A 23,252-nucleotide genomic window follows, 5' to 3' on the forward strand; every position below is an offset into this window, starting at 1 on the left:
GTCGTTCGTCTGGATCCCCCGCCCAATCAGCATCAGCATAAGTAATAATCTCATGGCCCCCACCTGGATCTAATTCTTCCTTGCCTTTGTATACCAGCCCATCACCCACTGTACCCTTTAGGTAGCGAAGTATACGTTTGACTGCCTCCATATGTGACACACGAGGTTCATGCATAAACTGGGATACCTGATTAACCGAATATACTATGTCAGGTCTAGTAAAAGTCAGGTATTGCAACATGCCAACTAAACTGCGATACTTAGTGGGATCTCCATATATATCCCCTTCTTGCGAACTCAATTTCTGATGAATGACACTTGGAGTTGTTAACGGCTTACAATCTGTCATGCCTGCTCTGCCGAGAATGTCCAGCGTATATTTGTGTTGAGTAAGGGTAAGTGTATCATTCTTATTATCAACTTCTACCCCAAGAAAATATCGCAGCTCTCCCAAATCTTTCATCTTAAATCTCTGATTTAATAACTTCTTCACCTGCTCAATGTGGCTTTTACAATTCCCTGTGATGATGATATCATCTACATATATCAACAGAAGAGTAGTAACTCCTTGTTCATTGTGAATGAATAATGAGTAATCCAGATGAGACCTAGTAAAGCCATGCCGTTGTATTTCTAGAGAAAAACTGTCGAACCAGGAACGAGAAGCTTGTTTCAAACCATAGAGTGCTCTCTTTAATTTGCATACATATTTTTTGGCGTCTCGTTCTGCATACCCAGTGGGTTGTTCCATGTAGACCTCTTCTTTTAAATCCCCGTGCAGAAAAGCATTTTTTACATCCAGCTGACTCAATGTCCATCCATGTTTAATGGCTAGACTCAACACAATACGAATAGTCCCCATCTTAACAACAGGACTAAAAGTTTCATCAAAGTCTTGGCCTTCCTCTTGTGTGAATCCCTTGGCTACAAGTCGAGCCTTGTACCTTTCGATGCTCCCATCTGGTTTATATTTTATCTTGTACACCCATTTTGACCCAACGACATTTCTGTTCAGTGGTCTAGGCACAATCTCCCATGTACCACATTCATGTAAGGCCTCCATTTCTTCATTCATTGCTTCTACCCATCTTCTAGAGCTCGCAGCTTGATAGAACATAAGAGGCTCATCCTCTTTACTTATGGATGTCAAGAATAACTGAAAATCCATTGAAAATTTTTTATAACTTACCCACCTGTCAAGCGGATGTCGAATCCGTGAAGATCTTCTGATATCTCCAGATGGATCCGTGTTCGTACAAGGAATGAATGAGGGCTCTTTCTCTCGCCGAGTGTACACAATTCCCTTATACCTTGTTGGCTCCAAGTCATATGTGACAGTTTCCTTCATTTGAGTCTCATTGGCTGAATCCTCATGTGGCTCATTTTGACTGCAATTTTCTGGACAGTCTACTGTACCGTTGGAGAAGAGTTCTGAATTTAACCATGGGTAGTATACCTCAATGCTGGAGCTTGAGTTATCAGTATCTACCATAGTTGAATTAGTATCCTGATCGGCAAAGTTCATTTCATCGAAAATAACATTCCTTGATATTTTGACACGCTTACTCAGGGGATCATAGCACCTGTACCCTTTGTAATCTTCTGCATATCCTATAAACCTGCATTTCAAAGCCTTATCTTGGAACTTGTGCCTGAGAGAGCTATCAATGTGCACATAACAAACAGACCCAAACACACGTAATTCATGATAATCAGGTTGTATGCCAAAAAGCGAGAAGTATGGTGACTTATTCTCTAAGATATTCATGGGTAAGCGATTTATCACATGAACTGTGGAGTGGAAAGCCTCAGTCTATAATGATAATGGGAGATTGCTCCCGTGCATCATGCTCATCGCAGTCTCAACAATATGTCGATGCTTCCTCTCAGCAATCCCATTTTGTTGAGGTGTATGAGGGCAAGACACTCTTCTCTTTATCCCATTATGTTGAATAAAATTAACAAAATCACTCGAGGAGAATTCACCTCCTCCATCACACTGGAAATTAAGAATGTTGATAGAGAAATGATTTTGAACAAAAGAGTGAAATTTCTGGAACAATCCAAAAACTTCTGATTTGTGCTTCATAAAGAATATCCAAGTGTAACGTGAGTAACTATCAATGAAAATAAGATAGTATTTACTGCCAGAAAAAGAAGTGATTGGAGCAGGACCCCAGACATCTGAATAAATGACCTCAAACGGCCTTGAAGCTCTTTTATTAATGGAAGCAAAAGGTAAAACATGACTCTTACATAGATGACAGCTAGAACATTTTGTATCAACGACTTCTGAACTCAGACTGGACTTAGGAATAAGATTATTCATGACAAGTTTTTCAATGAAATGACGACCACAATGGCCAAGACAACTATGCCAAAGTCTTGGCTTATTACTTTCAGAAACATTAAATATAAAATCAGAATCAAAGACTTGACGTTGCTGAGGCTTCAAGGATGAATAGTTGGAATGAATGAAGGAAGGATCTTCTTGGAAGATGTACATGTTGCCCCATCGTTGTCCTTCAGCGAATATCCTCCTCGTGCGAAGATCCTTGACATAAACAGAAGAGGGAGTAAATTCGACTGAAGCATTAGCATCATCAACAAGTTTTGAGACAAAAACAATGTTCTTTTGAATATTAGGGGCATGGATGACACTTGGAAGTTTAAGAGAGGATTTTGACATGTGTATAACGGCATTTCCAGTGTGTGAGATGGCATGATGGGATCCATCTCCTGTGACTATGCTATTCTTTCCAACATAAGGTGTAAGAGTCAAGAGCTTACCTACATCACCTGTAACATGAGTAGCTGCACCGGAGTCGACATACCAAATTCCTTTGTCATTTTGCTTCATATTTAATCCTGCCAAAGCTGCCAACAGTAACTCTTTTACTTCTCCATCCCTTTTTGCCTCTGCTTGTGGAGCTTTCCCTTTGTTTTGGGGATTAAACCAACAATTCGCTTTAATGTGCGCCCTTTCTTGTTGCATAGGAAACATGTGGGAATGGGTCGTTGTCCCTGGACATTGGGTGTTGAAAGAATGCCACGACCTCCATAGTTATTTCTCCCTTGGCCTCCTTTTCCTCGAAAGGAACTTCCTCTACCTCGACCATAACTCATTCCCATAGCCAGCACATCTTGTGTCTCGGAATTCCCATTGGAGGTTTCAGAGGAACCTTTTAGATTCATCTCATATTGCAATAATTTTGCACGAAGATCTTCAAACTTTGGAAGTTCTGGTAGACATAGTAAGGTTGTCGTCATAACATGATAGTCTGGTCCCAATCCACTCAAGGTTTGTTGTACTTTATCTTTTTCACTGACAAGACACCCAACAACTGCCAACTGATCTGTGATGCCTTTCATTTTATTCAGGTATTCCATAATAGACATGGAATCTTTCTTCAGCATTTGAAATTCTCGCTTAAGAAACATGATTCTTGCCTCAGAAATTTGTGAATATGTTTGAACTAACATATCCCACAGTTCCTTTGCCGAACAATCATCAGGAAGAGCAATAAGGACTTCCTGTGAAAGAGTTGAAGTGATGTATGCCACTAGCGATTGATCTCTCTTTATCCAAGCAACATATTCTGGATTCTTGTGAAGAATAACAGATTGTTCTCCTTTATCGTCTGCCTTTTCTTGCGAAAGAAATTCTGGAGGCGATGGGACTGATCCATCCAAGTGACCAGAGAGGTCCTGACTCTTTATAAACGGAATAATCTGTCTTTTCCAGGTTAAGAAATTGCAGTTATTCAATTTTTCAGAAACTAGTTGACCAAGAAAACTTGAGGACAAGCATGATTGCCCGTGAGTGAATTCCATTTGAACTGACACTTAGGTAAAACAAAGAACTCAGCTAACTTCTTCAGATTAGGAAAGACAGATGGCTGCTAGCAGACAGTTCTCTTTAGATTCAACAAAAGATGCAAAGTAGAAGAAAGAAAATTACAGATTGACAGGGATTAGCAGGTAGCAGGAAAACACATATTCAATGCAGGGAAAATCAGTAAGGAAAACAGCAGGAGGAAATCACAGATCAAGAGGGGTAGATGGGCAGTGATTTCTTTAAATCACAAATCACAGAACTGTAGGAAAAACAACAAGAGAACGACAGAAATTAACCACGGATAGAGAGATGATCGAATTTTCACAAAGGAAAGAGGGAACCTGATTTTATTAGACACAGATTTTGTTGACAGAAACACACAGATGAAGGTTCCAGAATCACGCTGGGTATTCACGCTGATTCACGCTGATTGGTGACAAAGGCTGGTATTCACGCTGGGTATTCACACCCAGATTCACGCAGATAGCTATGCAGATCCACGCTGATGCAGATCCACACTGAAATCACGCTGATGCAGATCCACGCTGAAATCACGCTGATTCACGACCAGACATTCTTCATTGGGTATTTACGCTGGGTATTCACACCCAGATTCACGCAGATAGCTGATGCAGATCCACGTTGATGCAGATCCACGCTGATGCACACGCTGTGCTTTCTTCATGCAGATTCACGCAGATCCACGCCTTGCTTTCTTCACGCAGATTCACGCAGATCCACGCCCTGCTCTGATACCATGAAAGAATGAAACCCTAATCTACGGTGAGAGAAGAGAAGAGAGGGAGAGAGAAAATTCCAGTTGAAAGGAGGGTTCAGTTCATCGTGACTGCCCTCTCATTCTATTTAACATAAAGTGTAAACATTAGGGTGCGAAAATACCCTTTTACAAAATAATAATTTACAATACATGATCTGGATCTGGACCCGATCCATTATACAAATGGATCGGGTCAGACATACAATGAAGATAATAATGTCTTCTTTTCAGTCCTGCAGACGATTTGGGGTTCGAGCGAACTTCTTAGCGGGAGTTCTGTTGAGAAACCCGTATCTCGTCTATTGAGGCCGGTATCGAGTCATGTGAGGCATGTAGATACCCAGATAGCGGATGAGATTCTAGAAAATCGCATGCCAAATGTTGGCACAAGCTGCTAGCTGTTTCAAAAGATAAAGAATGTCAAAAGTAAAGTTTGATAAACATTACATCTTTGTGAAAAACTCATGTTGAGGCTCTTATTGATGAGCTATACCCCTTTCAACCTAGAGTACTTGTAGTTGTGCACTACACGCTAGTACTGCGATGATCGGATGAGACGGTCATGCGACTTCGAATAGTGCTAAATGCACAATGCTGTAATCACTTAAATGGTGATTGATTCGCCTTCACAGGCAAGATGCTCGAGTGGTTTAAAGACCACAACATAGAATGAGTCGTTAGTTAAGCAACCCCTAATGCACCCATTCGCTTCTTGTTGTCTGTAAAGGGAGATGATAGAGCGGTACAAAACTTCAATGGACAGGTTGTTAACAACCACCCCACGGGCAATGATCCGGCCTCCCCAGTCATTGGAGTTAGGGGAAGGGGGCTACAATAGTTAGCTCAACACTTCTGCAGAAGTTGGATGCATCCGTAGCACTGCTTATCTGCCTTTGGGGAATGCTCTCTCGGCTAAAGTCGTCTCTTTAGGAGCGAACTCAACTATCTATTCGGGTTATTGAAAATACATAGAATAACAGACGCCCGCACTAGTCTCAGTTGTTTCTACATTTTGCCTGCGCGTACCCGCATGCCAGTAATATCGAAACATAAAGTTTGTTCACACTGGTTGTTGGGTCGTGAGACGTGTTTGTTGCATGGTAGTTCACAGCGTACGATCAAATGAATCGTCTTGCTATATTTTGACAGTTGCGCTACTTACGCGCTTGCACTACTTACTCGCTTGCACTACTTACTCGCTTGCACTACTTACTCGCTTGCACTACTTACACGCTTGCACTACTTACTTGCTTGCACTACTTACGCGTTTGCACTGCTTACTCGCTTGCTCTACTTACCCGTTTGCACTGCTTACTCGCTTGCACTACTTACCCGTTTGCACTGCTTACATGTTTAACTGCATATCTACTTTAAACTGCTTAGCACTGAATTAAATGTACATAATTCAGTTTTCTGTAGTCTCTCTTGTGCACCTACTAGTTTTTCGCGAAACTAACCCATTCTATGGGTACAAGTGATGATTAGGTACACCACGGGCGATGGCTCGATGGCAAGATGACTTCAAGACTTTCTTCTTCTTGCTCTTAGCTCGCGTCCTGGACGTTTGGGTTTTGTAACAGATTTTCCTTGGGATATCCAAATTTTGTACTATTTGAAAACTTCTTTTAATGGAAGTGGCTTTTCTAAGTGTCTTGCAAGTAGCATGGTTTGTGCGTTTTGGTTCTTTTTGCTAACGCGCCCAAAGTTGTCAGCTTGTCTTTCTGAATTTAACAAAAGAATAGTCTTCCGTTGATTTTATAAACAAACTCTTAAGGAAAGAGATATTTCTAGTCTCTTGCCTGTTTTCTGAAAAGGTCCCCATTTTTGAAATTTGGGGTGTTACAACTTGGTATCAGAGCTAAGGGAAACAAAGATTCTTGACCATTGAGCATCCACATTGCGCTGTGAGTATACCTTTCCTCTTGCTTAGTAGGTGTATTTTTGCCTTGTTAAGCTAAGTGGCTTGACACGTTCTGTTTATGTACAACATTGTTGGGTTTTTGTAAACTGCTCATGTTAAGCATGAATAATACTTATGTTTTTGGCTTTTATTACGAGCTTCCTGAAATTTCAAATTTTTGGTATTCCTTGTTTACTTCAAGGATGGTAAGGAACTCGAATGAAGTGTCTGCTGACGAATGGTCAGATTAACGGGGATTCGTGATGGATTCCCTAAGTTCCTTGGCAACGGCTATGCGAGACCAGATTCGTTTCCAAAGGGAACCAACGCCCGTTCCTGAGTCGAGCCCGCATACCGCAGTGACGTATGAGAAAATTTTGAAGCTTGACCCCCCGACCTTCGACGGCAAGCCCGACTCAGACATGACCGATAACTGGGTGAAGGAGGTGGAGCGAGCGTTCGAGATCTTGTCAGTCCCTGACGACAAGAAGACGTTATTCGGGACCTTCAGGCTGAAGGACAATGTCCACAGTTGGTGGGACATGGCCCGGGGTGTGCAGTTTTCGAGAATTTCACCAATTCCTTGGAAAGCTTTCAGAAAGGCTTTCTTGGAAAACTACTTCCCGCCTCATGCGAGGGAGAAGAAGGTGGAGTTCTTGGAGCTCAGCCAGGGCAATTCGAGTTTGACGGATTATATCGCCAAATTCCAGAGCTTAGAACTCTACTACCACAATCTTTTCGCTGATGATCGCGAGCAGGCATGAAAGTTTATTCGGGGACTGAAGGAGGGGCTCATGTATCGGGTCCTAACCAACATGCCCTCGACCTTCTCTGTGGCAGTTGCTGCCGCCGCCCTCTTGAGTGGAGCTTGGGAGCGCTCTAAGAGTACTCAGAGCAGGAAGCCACCCGCTGCGGGTGGTGAGTCGAAGACACCTTCCGACGGCCCAGGCAAACAACCGTTCCTTCCTATAAAGAGCGAAGGAGGAAAGAAACAGTATCCTCCTTCGAAGCGTCAACGACCTCAGGGCAACCCTCCAGCCAGGCAGCAGACTGGCAATGTATGCTCCGGATGCCGACGATCTCACTATGGGCAGGCGTGCCCGCTCGAGACAGGCGGATGCCTGTATTGTGGCAAGATAGGCCACTACGCCTGCGATTGCCGCAAAAAGGCGGTTGATGACTCCAGGCCGAACAACGGAGCACCTCTGCTCCCTCGGCCACCATAGCAGTGACAGAGTATCAGTCGCCACAACCGCAATCGAGCGGTCAGAGGAGGGCGTCGGGACGCGTCTACACTGCCAAGGCTGAGCAGTTGACCAAAGGCGATTTAGTGCAAGGTACCCTTTTTGTCGCTAACCAAGCGACTTTTGTGCTTTTTGATTGTGGCGCCACACACTCTTTTATTTCAGTAAATTTTGCTGAGTTTTTGCACATACCTGTAAAACCCTTGCGTAATACCCTTGAAGTGTATAACCCGATTGGGAAAAACACCATTTGTGCGGCCTACGTACCAGAGTTGGACGTAGTCTTGGCAGATCAACATTTACCGGCTTGTGCTATCCGGCTAGTGATGACGGAATTTAATGTCATCCTAGGCATGGATTGACTGCACAAGTATCATGCCAAGATTTTCTGCAAAGATAGCATGATTGTTTTATCTCCACCAGGAATGCCCAAGGTGGAATTCAAGATCGTGAAACCCGTTCGGGCGAGCAAGTTGATTTTGTCGCTAAAGGCGCAAAGCTACCTGAGGAAGGGATGCACTGCCTTTTTGGTCAGTGTCATCCAGTCCGAGCCGACGCGAGTCTTGATGGGAGACTTGGAGGTTGTTCAAGATTTTTCAGACGTCTTTCTTAAGGAATTGCTAGGCCTTCCTCCAGCTCGTGAGGTGCAGTTCAGCATTGAGTTGTTGCCGGGTACTACACCAATTTCTAAGTCTCTATATCGGATGGCGCCATCCGAGCTCGAAGAGCTCAAAAAGCAGTTGCAGGAGTTGATGGATCAGGGATTCATCCGCCCCAGCGTCTCGCCCTGGGAGCTCCTGTCTTGTTCGTGAATAAGAAGGACGGATCATTGCGGTTGTGCATCGATTATCAGATGCTCAACCAGGCAACAGTAAAGAATAAGTACCCGTTGCCACGCATCGAGGATCTGTTCGACCAGTTGCAGAGGGCCAAGATCTTCTCAAAGATTGACCTTAGATCTGGGTATCATCAGCTCAGAATTAAGAGAGATGATATCTCCAAGGCGGCCTTCCGGACCAGGTATGGGCATTATGAATTTACGGTCATGCCCTTCGGACTCACTAACGCAACGTTTATGGATCTCATGAATAGGGTGTTCAAACCCTTCTTGGACACCTTCGTGAACGTGTTGATCGACGACATCCTGGTGTATTCAGACAGTTGGGCGCAACATCGTAAGCACTTGAGAGTTATTCTCGAAACCTTGCGAAAGGAGCGTTTGTTCGCTAAGTACTCTAAGTGCGAGTTTTGGTTTGAGGAGATCATGTTTTTGGGACATATTATCTCCAAGAAAGGTGTATTCGTGGATCCCGCGAAGGTAGAGGCTGTACTCAGTTGGCAGCAACCGAGGAATGTTCGTGACATCCAGAGTTTTCTTGGATTAGCTAGGTATTACCGAAGATTTATCCAGGACTTTTCTAAGATCTCTCTACCCATGATGAAGCTCCTGAAGAAAGAAGCTAAGTTCGTGTGGGACGACAAGTGCGAGAGCAATTTTTAGATGTTGAAGGAACCTCTTACGACTGCTCCTATTCTAGCCTTACCTTTGGGTCAAGGCGACTTCGTAATTTACACCGACGCTTTCGGGACAGGCTTGGGTTGCGTTTTAATGCAGAATGATAGAGTGATCGCCTATGCATCGTGCCAACTTAAAATACATGAGAAGAATTATCCGACTCATGATTTGGAGTTAACAGCGGTGGTCTTCGCATTGAAGATATGACAACACTATTTGTACGGAGAGCGGTTTGAGGCTTTTATAGATCACAAGAGCCTAAAATTTTTGTTATCGCAGAAGGAGCTGAATATGAGGCAGCGACGTTAGCTGGAATTCCTCAAGGATTACGACTTTACCTTGTCCTACCACCCAGGAAAGACAAACATCGTGGCCGACGCTCTGAGCCGCAAGTCTCCCAGCGTTTCTGTTAACATGTTATTCGTTGGGTGGAAACTGATCGAGGATCTGATATCGTGGGAACCATTTGCGGTCACTCAATATTTGATCAGTCTTTCCAGCATGATAGCTCAACCTGAGCTATTGTCAAAGATCTTTGTCAGTCAAAAGATCGATGCGCAATACGAAAAGCTGAAGGCTCTAGCGCAGCGGGCCGATACCTCCTTCCGTCTGTGTGAGGAAGGAAGTGTATGGCATAAGGATCGTCTCTGGGTGCCAGAAGATCCTATTTTGAGAGATGAGATTCTCGCAGAAGCCCACAAGTCCAAGTACACGATTCACTCGGTCGGCACGAAGATGTTCAAAGATTTGCAGCGCAGGTATTGGTGGAGCAGAATGAAGCGAGACGTAGCCTAGTACGTTTCAAAGTGCTTGACTTGCCAACAGGTTAAGATCGAGCACCATCGACCAGGCGGAGTGATGCAACAGATGGAGATTCCACAATGGAAGTGGGAGGATATCACGATGGACTTCATCGTCGGTTTGCCGAGGATGCAGAGGAAACACGATGCGATTTGGGTGATCGTGGATTGACTCACTGAATCAGCGCATTTCCTCCCTATACGGCTCAGTCAGTCATTGAACAACTTGGCATACCTCTATGTCAGGGAGATTGTGAGATTGCACAGTGTTCCTGTGTCAATCATCTCCGATCGTGACCCGAGGTTCACCTCCAGGTTTTGGGGGCAGTTGCAGTTGACCCTGGGCACGAAACTGAAATTCAGCACTGCCTTCCACCCTCAGACCGACGGACAATCTGAACGCACGATTCAAACTTTGGAGGACATGCTGCGAGCTTGCATGATGGACTGGAAGGAAAAATGAGACTCTCGTACCGGATTGGCAGAATTTGCGTACAATAACAGTTATCATGCGAGCATCGGTATGGCCCCGTATGAAGCCTTGTACGGGAAGCCTTGTCGATCACTTGTCTACTGGGACGAGGTTTGTGAACGGACGCAGGGTTCACCAATAGTGCTACAACACTATACTCAGCAAGTGCAGATGATCAGGGAACGTCTGCGTACCGCGCAAAGTCGACAAAAGTGTTACACCGATCGTCGACGTAGAGAGCTCGTGTTCTCAACGGGAGATATGGTTTTTGTTAAGGTATATCCTACAAAGAGCATTTTTCGGTTCGGGAAGAAGGAAAAGCTGAGTCCCCGATTCGTCAGACCTTTTGAGATCCTGGATCGGATCGGTGAGGCGGCTTACCGTGTTGCGCTGCCTCCTTAGTACGCTCAGATCCACAACGTCTTCCACGTATCTATGTTGAGAAGATACGTTCACGACCCATCGCACATCATTCATTACGATGATGTGGACATCCAAAAAGACTTGACGTTCGAGGAAAGACCTGTGGCAGTCGTTGATCGTCGAGACCAAGTGTTCAGATCGAAAACGATTTCTCTTGTAAAAGTACGTTGGCAACACCATGGAACAAATGAATGTACATGGGAGCCTGAGTCTGATATTAGGGAAAAATACCTTGATTTGTATTTTGACCAATATATGCAATAGAAATTTCGCGGACGAAATTATTTTTAAGGAGGGTAGGATGTAAAACTCAATTTTTTTTTAAATGACTTTGGATTCGGGTCGGATCCGGACCCAGACTCGATCCAGACCCAACTGAGGCACCGCCTCCCTCGCTGTCTCTTAAAGACAGCGAGGCAAAGGGGGGGAGGTTGTCTAAACCTCCATTTCCCCTCTTTGCTCTCTCGTCTCTTCTCTCTCACCCTCACACTCCCTCGACTCTCTCCCTCACCGACTCTCTCTCGTCACTCTCTGCACTCTTCGCCCCCCGATTCTCTCTCGTCTCCTCCCTGCATCTCTCTCGGCTCTCCTACTATCGGGAGCGACGCAGGCGACCATCGACGAACCACCGTCACCGGCGACTCCGACCACCAGGTATGGCTTCTCTCTTTTTCTCCTGTTTTCTCTCCTTTCTCCCTCTCTTCCTTCTCGTTTGGCTCGTCGACAGGGGGCTCCGCTCTCCCTGTCCCTCCTGTTTTGCCGGCAGGGGGCCTCTCTCTCCCCTGCCACTGTCCTTGGTTGGTCGACAGGTGGTCGAAGCCCCCTGCCGTCACCTCTGGTTGACAGGGGGGCTCCGCTCCCTGTTCCTCTAAGAAACCGACAGGGGCCAAAGGCCCCTATCCCGTTTCCCTGTTAAGCAAACCGACAGGGGCCTTTGTCCCCTGCCTCCTCTCCCAAAAGCCGCAGGGCTATGTCACAGGGATTCGGCTAGCAGGGTGCCGCACCCGCGTCGACGCGACTCGACGCGGGTGCGAGTGCTGCACCGGGTGCGGTCAACCCGATCCTGGGTGCGTTGATCGCACCCAGGATCATTTAGGTTCATTTTTTTTTTGGATTTTTTTTAAAAAAAAAATTGCCTTATGAAATGGGCTGCGAAATTTAAAAAAAAAAAATTCTGCTGACAGCAGGTGCTGCTCCTAATCCTTCTTTTTCATATGCTGACAGCAGCTGCTGCTCCTAATCCTTTTTTTCGTAAAGGATTTTCTCTCTCCATAATAAATGATAGACATCTGCTGACAGCAGCTGCTGCTCCTAATCCTTCTTTTTCGTAAAGGATTTTCTCTCTCCATAATAAATGATAATGATGGTGGTAGCCTTGTTGGCTATTAGTATTCACTGTTCTCCTGACAAGATGGGTGGGTGCAGCTGTATATAAAATGAAATTTGAAAAAACCCGCGTCGGGGGAATCCCCCGACTCCCTTATATATATATATATTACATTTTTGCCCCTGCCGCACCCCCGCACCCGGGTTTTTTGGAAGTGCCGAATCCCCGCACTCGCACCCGCACCCGCACCCGCGCCCGCACCCATGTGACATAACCGCAGGGGGGTTGTTGGCCACTGCACCTCTCTCTCTCTCTGCTCATTTTCTTGGCAGGGGCCATTGGCCCCTGCCCCTTTTTACTATTCCAGCAGGGGCGGCCCTTGCCCCTTTTACTATTCCAGAGGGGTCGAAGGCCCCTGCCCTTTGTACTTTTCCAGCAGGCCCTTTTTAAATTTCCAGCACGGGCCCCTGCCTTTTTAAATAACCAGCAGGGGCCGATGGCCCTTGCACCTATTCTTTTGGTGGCAAGAGTCGTTCGGCCCTGCCCCAGCCCTATGTATCGGAGAAGTTGAACCTTCTCCTTGTTTTTGCTTTTGTCTTGGTTGCATGTTAATATCACATATTTGCAGTTACGACGGATTCCGCTCGCGCTCTGCGACCCGAGCCATCAATCGTTTACACCCGCAGACGTCAGCAAGCTTGCAACTCTCTGAGGTAGGGGAAGATTGCACAGAGGACTTGGATAATTGAATTAAGTTCAATTAAACTAAAAGTGACCATTAAATAAATATATATATACAAATATATATATTTATACGAGTATGCACTTAACTCAAGGACGCAGTTTCGCAATCCTTGTCCTTTACTTTCTGTCATGTTTTTACTTGCTGTCGCGCATTGTGTCGAGGCCTTTCGTTGCACTCCTACTTACAGTCTTTACTTGCCGTCGCGCATTGCGTCAAGGCCTTTCGTTGCACTTCTGTTTACAGTCTTTACTTTGCCGTCGCGCTTTGCGCCCAGGCTCTTGCTTTTGCATATGTGTTGTTACTGCCTTGCTATTGCAGATGACACTTAGGTTTTCGCTCATTGTATACGCTTTTGAGGCATCCTCGTGGAGGATGCAAGAGATATTTACTGCTCTCCCTCTTACAACAAGAGTTGAGTCAGGAGCTTAGCGATTCATCATCGTCGAAAGAGAGGGATCCCTAGCAGGGATTCAGGTTCTTCGAGTACGCAGTCCTGTAGACGATTTGGGGTTCGAGCGAACTTCTTAGCGGGAGTTCTGTTGAGAAACCCGTATCCCGTCTATCGAGGCCGGTATCGAGTCATGTGAGGCATGTAGATACCCCGATAGCGGATGAGTTCTGGAAAATCGCATGCCAAATGTTGGCACAAGCTGCTAGCTATTTCAAAAGATAAAGAATGTCAAAAGTAAAGTTTGATAAACATTACATCTTTGTGAAAAACTCCTGTTGAGGCTCCTATTGATGAGCTATACCCCTTTCATCCTAGAGTACTTGTAGTTGTGCACTACACGCTAGTACTGCGATAATCGGATGAGACGGTCGTGCGACTTCGAATAGTGCTAAATGCACAATGCTGTAATCACTTAAATGGTGATTGATTCACCTTCACAGGCAAGATGCTCGAGTGGTTTAAAGACCACAGCATAAAATGAGTCGTTAGTTAAGCAACCCCTAATGCACCCATTCGCTTCTTGTTGTCTGTAAAGGGAGATGATAGAGCGGTACAAAACTTCAATGGACAGGTTGTTAACAACCACCCCACGGGCAATGATCCGGCCTCCCCAGTCATTGGAGTTAGGGGAAAGGGGCTACAATAGTTAGCTCAACACTTCTGCAGAAGTTGGATGCATCCGTGACACTGCTTATCTGCCTTTGGGGAATGCTCTCTCGGCTAAATTCGTCTCTTTAGGAGCGAACTCAACTATCTATTCGGGTTATTGAAAATACATAGAATAACAGACGCCCACACTAGTCTCAGTTGTTTCTACGTTTTGCCTGCGCGTACCCGCATGCCAGTAATATCGAAACATAAAGTTTGTTCACACTGGTTGTTGGGTCGTGAGACTTGTGTGTTGCGTGGTAGTTCACAGCGTACGATCAAATGAATCGTCTTGCTATATTTTGACAGTTGCGCTACTTACGCGCTTGCACTACTTACTCGCTTGCACTACTTACGCGTTTGCACTGCTTACTCGCTTGCACTACTTACCCGTTTGCACTGCTTACCTGTTTAACTGCATATCTGCTTTAAACTGCTTAGCAAACTGAATTAAATGTACATAATTCAGTTTCCTGTAGTCTCTCTTGTGCACCTACTAGTTTTTCGCGAAACTAACCCATTCTATGGGTATAGGTGATGATTAGGTACACCACGGACGATGGCGCGATGGCAAGATGGCTTCAAGACTTTCTTCTTCCTACTCTTAGCTCGCGTCCTGGACGTTTGTGTTTTGTAACGGTTTTTCCTTCGGATATCCGAATTTTGTACTATTTGAAAACTTCTTTTAATGGAAGTGGCTTTTCCAAGTGTCTTGCAAGTAGCATGGTTTGTGCGTTTTGGTTCTTTTAGCTAACGCGCCCAAAGTTGACAACTTGCCTTTCTGAATTTAACAAAAGAATAGTCTTCCGCTGATTTTATAAACAAACTCTGAAGGAAAGAGATATTTCTAGTCTCTTGCCTATTTTCTGAAAAGGTTCGCAAGTTTGAAATTTGGGGCGTTACAGTACAACATTCAGCATATATGAAACATTTTTTTCCAGCAAACGAATTACTCTAATAAGACTGAATTCGTCAAGCCATCTGATAGACAACACCCTAGGTCGTCTCAACGAACAACAAAATCTAATTAAAAACCTCTCTGAGTGTCGGTTCACATGTGCACAGATTTGCATTTAGACAAAAATAAAGCTTCAATACCGGCTTTCTTAAAAATCAATACGTGCTAAACCAGAAAAAAAATTGTGTAGAGCACGCTTGCAGAACCAAGATTCTGCCCTTGTATAGGTTAAACCTACTCGAATGGGCTGAGGAGTACCTTATATCAGGCTTGAGACAAGCACTCTGCAGAAACCATAGGAAAAACCTACCTCTTTTTAAGCTTTTTCCCTGATTCCACCCCTTGCTACAGTGGATTTGGTGCAGTGCGCCTTTCCCCAAATCATGCGCCAAATAGAGAGTTAATGAGTGGAAACGGAAGAGAAGAAGTAACGAGTGGGAGGGAGGATGCACATTAAGAAGAGGGAGAGTGTCGGTTGGAGAGAATGGGGAAGTAGAGGGGTCATGGGGGTCGGTTTCCCCCTCCTCTCCACGTTCTGCGTGACAAGGGTTTAACGCCACTCCCCCTTAAAAGTTTTGATTAGGGTTCCCTATTGAAGCCTCCCCCTTTTCTCACGATTTTTTTTAACATACTTCACCTCTTAACCTTAACAGTATCGTTTTTAACGTGAACCATTTTTTTTAACCTTTCATTTAACACACATGTACGTGCGAATTTGGATCAACCGTGACCCGCGACCCATTTATCTTTTTGGGTTCCAAAATTTTGGGCTTATCCAAATCCATCCACAGATTTGGATCTTCTTTTAAAAGTTTTAAAGTATTAATATTTAAATTTTTGAATATAAACCCAAACTCGATTTCTTTGGACCCAAGTACATTATCATGGATCTCAACTAACTTATTATGGCCCAAGATCCGTCGTGCTCATAAAACCCTTTAAGAAATCTGGGTCCAATGATCCAAAGTTTTCTTCTTACTATGATTTTGAATCATGGATCCAAATTAATATGCATGGATCCAAACAATTCATGATGAATCCAAACGTAAGAATTTTAATTGGATCCCTACAATATTTAAACCTCCGATGTCCAGGATCCAAATGAAATAATGTGGATCCAAACATTGCATAAGCTATACAAATCCCACTAAAGTGTTGTAGGCCCGATATAGAAAATTTCACATTAAAATTTCAATTCAAACTTCGCGGATCCACACCATTCGTCCTGGATCCAATATCAAATATGACTATGAAATGGAGGATCCAAATCAGAGATACAAATAAAATGATAGAATTATCCTTGTACTAGCTTATGGAGATAAATTTCAAGTTTATTTATATGATAAAATCCACAGGTATTACACTTGAGCAGCATGAAAGATAAAAAATTCCACTGAAGCTAGAGGTCAACTTGAAATTAACTTTTTTATGGATATATTTGTATATGCAGCAATCACAAGCACGAAAGACACTAATTTCATCATCATCATCAAAACTTCTCCGATCTACATGGTCTTCCATTGGATTTGACAAGGTTTTACATGCGTGGCTGCTGATCCAACACTAGCCTCTGCATGATGTTTATTTAGATGGAGAAAAGTAAACCAAGTTATGTTATTGGTTTATACTTTATATTTAGTAGGTAATGCATTCTTTAAAATTATGCAGAGTCTGTGATAATTAGGCACTGTCATAGGGTTCATAATCCTTTTCGCTGCTATTTTGGAGATATTAAGTGGATAGGTGCTTAAACTCAAAAGTTGGTTCTTTGGTTCAAGTAGTATGGATGCAGAAGCAACCTTAGTTATTTTAGGTTGATGCATCTTTGATAATGTCTGAAAAGCATATGTAAATAATAAAGTCATTTTCACTATGTAACACGTGCAACCTCTTTTACATAATTTTGGATTGTAATGAGACTAATGAAGTGCATTTTCTTATAGTAAATTATTCAGATGGTACTGACATTCATTCTCCAAAAAATACTGTTGACTTGATGAATTTATGGCATACAGTTTTCTTCTTTATGCAAAAAGACATCTCTTTTTTGCTCTACGAGACAACTATTTGCATGTGTGGAAATTGCTTTTCATGTTTAATTAGGTTAGGGACGAGCTTGAGCATTTACTGGATGATGATACACATATGGCTGAGATGTATCTGACTGATAAGCTTCTTCATCAAGAAGTGGGTGAGACCTCCTCAAATGTTGATTTTGAAAATGATGAACATTCTCTAGATGATGAAAGGCAAGTGTCTATTGCAATCACTTCTATGTGACGTGTGCAGTTGACAAAATCTTTTCATATTAATGAATTTTTTCGAAGGTTCTCATATTTGAATTGAATAAATATCTATCTTTAGGCTATAATTCAGAGATGACATGGAAAAACACTATTTTGGAGCACGTTGATTTTTTTATCTTTATTTGTCAATATTTCCTTTAAATTGGAGTTATTTTTCACTGGAAGTTTTGTTCTTTGGTTGGCGATCTTTATGGATTTCATTCGTCTAGATCTACATTTTGATGTTTGGCTAAATCAAGAGTGGCTTGGGCTCCATAAGGGTGTAGCTCATACTTGTTTATTTAATAAAAATGTTGATTGTGAGTGTGATTTGCATCTTGTTTGGTAAACGAACTGAGTTTAAGCATACAATGGATTTGACTAGTTTGACTAGCTTAGGCTCATTAAAGAAAGTATTATTAAATAAAGTGTTTATATTATAGAACTTTACATGGGAACATGTGTTCGTATAGTGGTGCCATGTTATGCTTCCTGCTATGTGGTCATGGAGAAACCCTACATTCCGATTCCATGTCATGAGTAATAGATTGGAACATTAATTCTTAAACTGTATAAGTGCAAGTACTCCAAATTCTGCAATGAGAACATGTTGGGAGCAATAAAAAACTAAAATGTCCCTCATAAGAAACGTAAGTACACAAAAGATTGGACTAAGGTGCAATGCATATTTCTCTCATTGTGTGTGGTGCTGGCATGTGTCTGTTTTACCAAAAAAATAGTTGTATTGTCATTTTTTTATATTGCAATCAATAGGCTTTGATGGGGGATGTCAACCTTTTAGACATGGAACTCAGCTCAAGTTTGCCCCTAACCTTAGGTTCTTGATCAGTTGTGCTATTATATGTTTGTCCATCATCCCTATACTTTTCTAGTGTGGTTGAAGCAAGAAGGAAGAACACCTGGTGGTCCTGGTCATCTAGCCTTGACTGACTCAGGGTATGTATCCACATGTAGAAGGTTGAGCATGGCCGAATATTTTCATTTTTTTCTTCTTATAGTGGAACCTTGTAATTGTTAAAGTATATATATATATATATATATATATATATATATATATATATATATATATATATATATATATATATGTGTGTGTGTGTGTGTGTGTGTGTGTGTGTGTGTGCTTATAGTGTTCTGTATGCACATATATATACACATATTAATATATGTATATATTTCTTGATTTAATAAGTAAAACCCATTAGGGGTATTTTAGTCGTTTCACCTAATGTAAATAGTTGTGTTCATTAGGGGCACTTTAGGGTTATCTTATTTTTGGATTTTATTCTTTTTATCAAGGGCATTATAGATCTTATAATGCCCTTGAAATAGAACTGTTGGGAGTGCTTCCAACAACTATATTTCTTTCTTATTTTTGGATTTTATTCTTTTTATCAAGGGCATTATAAACCTTATAATGCCCTTGAAATAGAGCTGTTGGTAGTGCTCCCAACTGTTATATTTCTAGCCGTTGGGAGCATTCTCAATGGCTCTAGTTCCTCTCTTTTGTGTATAAATAAGGGATGAATCCCCTCTTGTATGTAATGCTTTTTCAAGCCCTTCTCTCTCTATAAGATCCTATATTTTTATGTTTGTTGTTTGGCCCCTATGTAGCTTATATGATTGTTATCTTGTATTGACCCATAAGAGGTATCTGATAATTGCTATTGTGTTTTTTTTAGCCCATAAGAGACTCTTGTATTACCTTGCTCATTTCATTACATGGTATCAGAGCGAGAGGTACATTTGAAGTTAAGGAGAATCCACTCAAGAATACGTGAAGGAGGAACGAGAGATCATGAACTTCATTGCCTCGGGAAGCATGCCTCCACCTTCATTGTCCCTTCTCTTTCTCTTCTCTCTCTACATCTTATTTTCTATCATTTCTTGGTGCAATGGCTGAAAATGAAGTGGTTACGGTTGTTTTCGTCAAATTTGATGAAAAAAACTATAATATATGGGCTACCGCTATTAAGAGGATCTTGATTGGCAAAGATTTATAAGAATATGTTGATGGTTCCCTATAGAAACCTCAACCTATTCTCACTAAATCTATTTGTGGAGAAGATGGTGTTGCCAAAGAAAGAACTCCTTAAGGGAAATGTGAGGGAGAAGGCTCTCTTGGATTACAAAAGGGGCCATTAAGGCATGAAAAATGAGACATGCAAAAGTGTTATCCCTATTTATGGAAAGCATGTGTGAAGAATCTATAATGAAACAAGAGCACATAATTACAATGCCAACGAAGGCCTAGACAAGTGGAAACCATTAGAACCTTGCTTATATCTAAACATGTTCCAAAATACTTTTGGGCTTACTTCTGTTTATCTCATAAACAGACTTCCTTTAATTAAACTTTAAAATATTTCTCCCTATGAAAAACTTTATACAACTAACCCTGACTATTTCAGACTAAGGACATTGGGGTGTAAATGTTGTGTCTTTACAAATAAAAATGACAAACTTTCACCAAGAGCCATTCCTTGTATTTTTCTTGGTTATGAGAATACCCAAAAAAAAATTTAGATATGATTTTAAACATGATAAACTCTATATATCAAGGAATGTTACCTTTATAAAACAATAAAATTTCTTTTATTTTGTAACGACCTCAACTCATACCCCTTAAAAAATGCGATTTTTTTTAAAGCAAGTGCATAAACAATCTCAGAGACTTCATTTATTCAAATGTAAAGAGTATTCAAATGTAAAACACAACCACCACTACAAGGGATCTTATACTCATCTTTCATACTAAACCATGATCAAACCAAACTTCATTTATTCAAATGTAAAGAGTTTGGGACATAATTAATTAAAAGTAAAAAAAGCAAAATGAAAGAGCCGTCGTTCAAAGAATCTGCCATGTAGTCGTGTGGTCCCCTCGTGACTCTTCTCAGAAGCAGGTCACCCCACTAGGCATCTGAGGCTGCGAAAAACACAAAAAGTAAGGTGTCAGAATCCAAAGAATCCTGCGTACAGGTCCCTCTAATGATTCAAATAAGTAAAAAAAACATAAATAAGATTCATGCAATATTTTAGAGGGACATAAATATATCACATTCATAATTCAAATAATCATTTATGCAATAGAGAATATTGATTAAGCATGAGAAAACATTTAATAACAACAAAGATCATAATCTAAGCATTAAAGACATTTAACATGCATTAAGGAACAACATCATGCATTCATCAATATATCACAGTTAAGGGAACAAGTAAATATACATGATCTAATGCATAGCAGGAATATGCATGATTTCAATGCAATGCATGCATAATTTATTATCTTTCCAAGGTAACTTAGCACACAATTTGTATTTTATTACTGGATTTCAAAGTTAGTTCTCGATCGATATCAGAAAATAGCACCATCTATCGGAACATTAGAAATTAACATCTAATGTCGAGGACACCAGGAACATCATCATTTACAAGTGCCACTTTTCTTGATATACCAAAACAACAACTTTGTCTACACACCACTCTCAGGCAAAGTGACAGACTCTCTATAAAACCGTGGCTAAGAGAAGGATCTCAATATCGGGTTCAGGGGCAACAACAATGCACACAGAGTTTTAGTATCCTCACGGTTTTCCCAAAATCGCAATATCCAAGATTTCCACTGTAACGACCCCAATCCATACCCTTTAAAAATGCGGAATAATTTTATTTTTTCAATGCGGAAAACTTCTCAGAGACCTGGGTCCTCACAGTTCCAATTCCAACTGGATAGCCCAAACACCACAAACGAAGTTGCAACCATCATCTATAAGAACCAAAGCAATTTCATTTATTTATGAATAAGAGTAAATTGTAGAGACAATGTTTTATGCAACTGAAAGTAAAGTAACAACTGAAAAAAAACAAGAAGGATTGAAGAAAGAGCCACTATGTCCCCTGCTGAAGCAGTCAAGCTCAAGTATGACTCTCATCCATCGCCAGATGCATGTCCAACTTCACTGTTCACCATTTTCTGTGAAAAACCAACAAAGTAGGGTGTCAGAACCGAAATTCTGTGCACAACTACTTCTAAAGAAACCAGGTGAGACAAAGAACATGGATAAGATTTCATGCAATAATTTGAGTGAATGCAGTTATAAAATTTGCAGCATTCAAATTTCCATACCTACCAACAATTACATATGCTCACCAGTCAAGAACAGTAAAACAGTACCATATATCAAGAACTAAATAACCAAACCTTGCAGCATGATTTCAAGAAGTAAATCATATACTACCACCAAATCATGTCATGATATAGAGAATGATTCAAACATGCATGATCTAATGCATAACAGGAAAATGCATGATTATGTGCAATGCATGATTTCTTCTGTTATCTTTCATTTAAGTTCCATCTTTCCATATGCATGCCATATTAAATGCACACAACTTTAAGTTCCTCTTTTTAATTACCGTTGCCCGCGGATACACCAAACGGGTACAATCCTCGAGGTCAAGTAGGTTATCAGGGTAGCTTAACACACAATTTGTATTTTATTACTGGGTTCCAACTTAGCCCTCAACCGAATCACCTTCGGAACATTAGACCTCCACGTCTAATGTCGGGGACACAAGGGACACCCCACGCCCACAAGTGCCACTTCCTTGGTACCATAAACAACAGCTGTGTCAAACACACCACTCCCGGGTAAAGTGGCGGACTCTCCCTAAAACCGTGGCCAGGAGAAAGAACCTCAATATCGGGTTCAGGGGACAAAATTACAGCACACAGAGTTTTTGTATCCTCACAGTCTCCCCAAGACCGGATCTCTAAGATTCTCATACTCCAGATGAGATATCCCAGAATGTATATTACACTGTTCTTATTTATTTTATTTTTTTATTACAGTTAACTTTTTAAGTTTGTAACACCATATGAAAAAGTAAAATGAAAACCCGCATCCTCCCTTGCGGGGACCCTTACGGAACTCTAGCCCGTAAAATCAACTAGAACAGTGTAGTAATGTGCCAAACCATCTTATGTGGTTTAAGTGATGCAGTTAAAAACATATGTGAAAGAAAACCAAACCCACGGCTCTCCAGGCCGATGATGGTCCATTTAGGCCATCGATGCATCCCATAACAAAACCAAAATAGTGTTTCATTCATAACACTAGGCCAAAGTGCCAAAAGCATGTGTACTCATGCAAACATAACCCAACCATATGCATGTAATTACTCAATCATATGCATTTTCATTATGTGTGGTAACTACATCATATACGTGTATTAACCAATGCACATTTCTTTTGAGTGCGTGAGTGTACATGTAAACTTTCACATATCCATCAAGCATACATGCTCAAGAAGAAACATCAATAACCGAATCATGCTCACACTCATGAGTACCATAACAATAACAGTTACATGACCTTCTTCTAACTAACATTCCAGCATATTCTTAACCCATAGATAGGTGTGTGTAGGTTTCAAGACTTTCCTTTATTCATATCAGAATTTAAAACATACACAATATTTATAAATTCTGGAACATATTTTCATTAAACCTGATTCATATCAGTCAATTGAAATCATAAACATCCATGGCAACCAATATACCAACCTTTAAATCACTCGTAGAATTCTGAACAAGAATATAATGTTCAGCTAGAGACAACGAGGCAAGTCACAGTATGTATTAAATTCAGTTTTATGTGTCCATTCAGTTCATTCAGTCCATTCAATTTATTCAGTCCATTCAGTCCAACCGACTGCATATCAACCCATCATACTGAAATGCCATAGATTTTCAGGAGAGAAAAATACAGTTTTTATAATGCCAGTAATACTCTCGATGCCACCACATATTGAACAACATATTAAAAAGCATATAACCCCAT

At 41.7% G+C, this 23,252-nt stretch overlaps 1 protein-coding gene across 3 annotated transcripts in view; it reads left to right on the plus strand.

The window, feature by feature from the left end:
- The window catches only part of LOC149837844 (magnesium transporter MRS2-F-like), a 107,986-nt gene that overhangs the window by 21,685 nt on the left and 63,049 nt on the right, over positions 1-23,252 (plus strand). For all 3 annotated transcript variants that reach the window (XR_016431921.1, XM_090006219.1, XM_090006220.1), the window contains exon 4: positions 17,204-17,349. Coding sequence is in view for 2 of the 3 variants with exons in the window: in XM_090006219.1 (XP_089862345.1) it covers positions 17,204-17,349 (146 nt within the window). In the remaining variant the exon portion in view is untranslated. The remainder of the gene's footprint in view (positions 1-17,203; positions 17,350-23,252) is intronic.

Source organism: Nuphar pumila, chromosome 5 (genome assembly GCF_984573655.1).
Source record: "Nuphar pumila chromosome 5, dmNupPumi1.hap1.1, whole genome shotgun sequence".
Classification (NCBI taxonomy): Eukaryota; Viridiplantae; Streptophyta; class Magnoliopsida; order Nymphaeales; family Nymphaeaceae; genus Nuphar; species Nuphar pumila.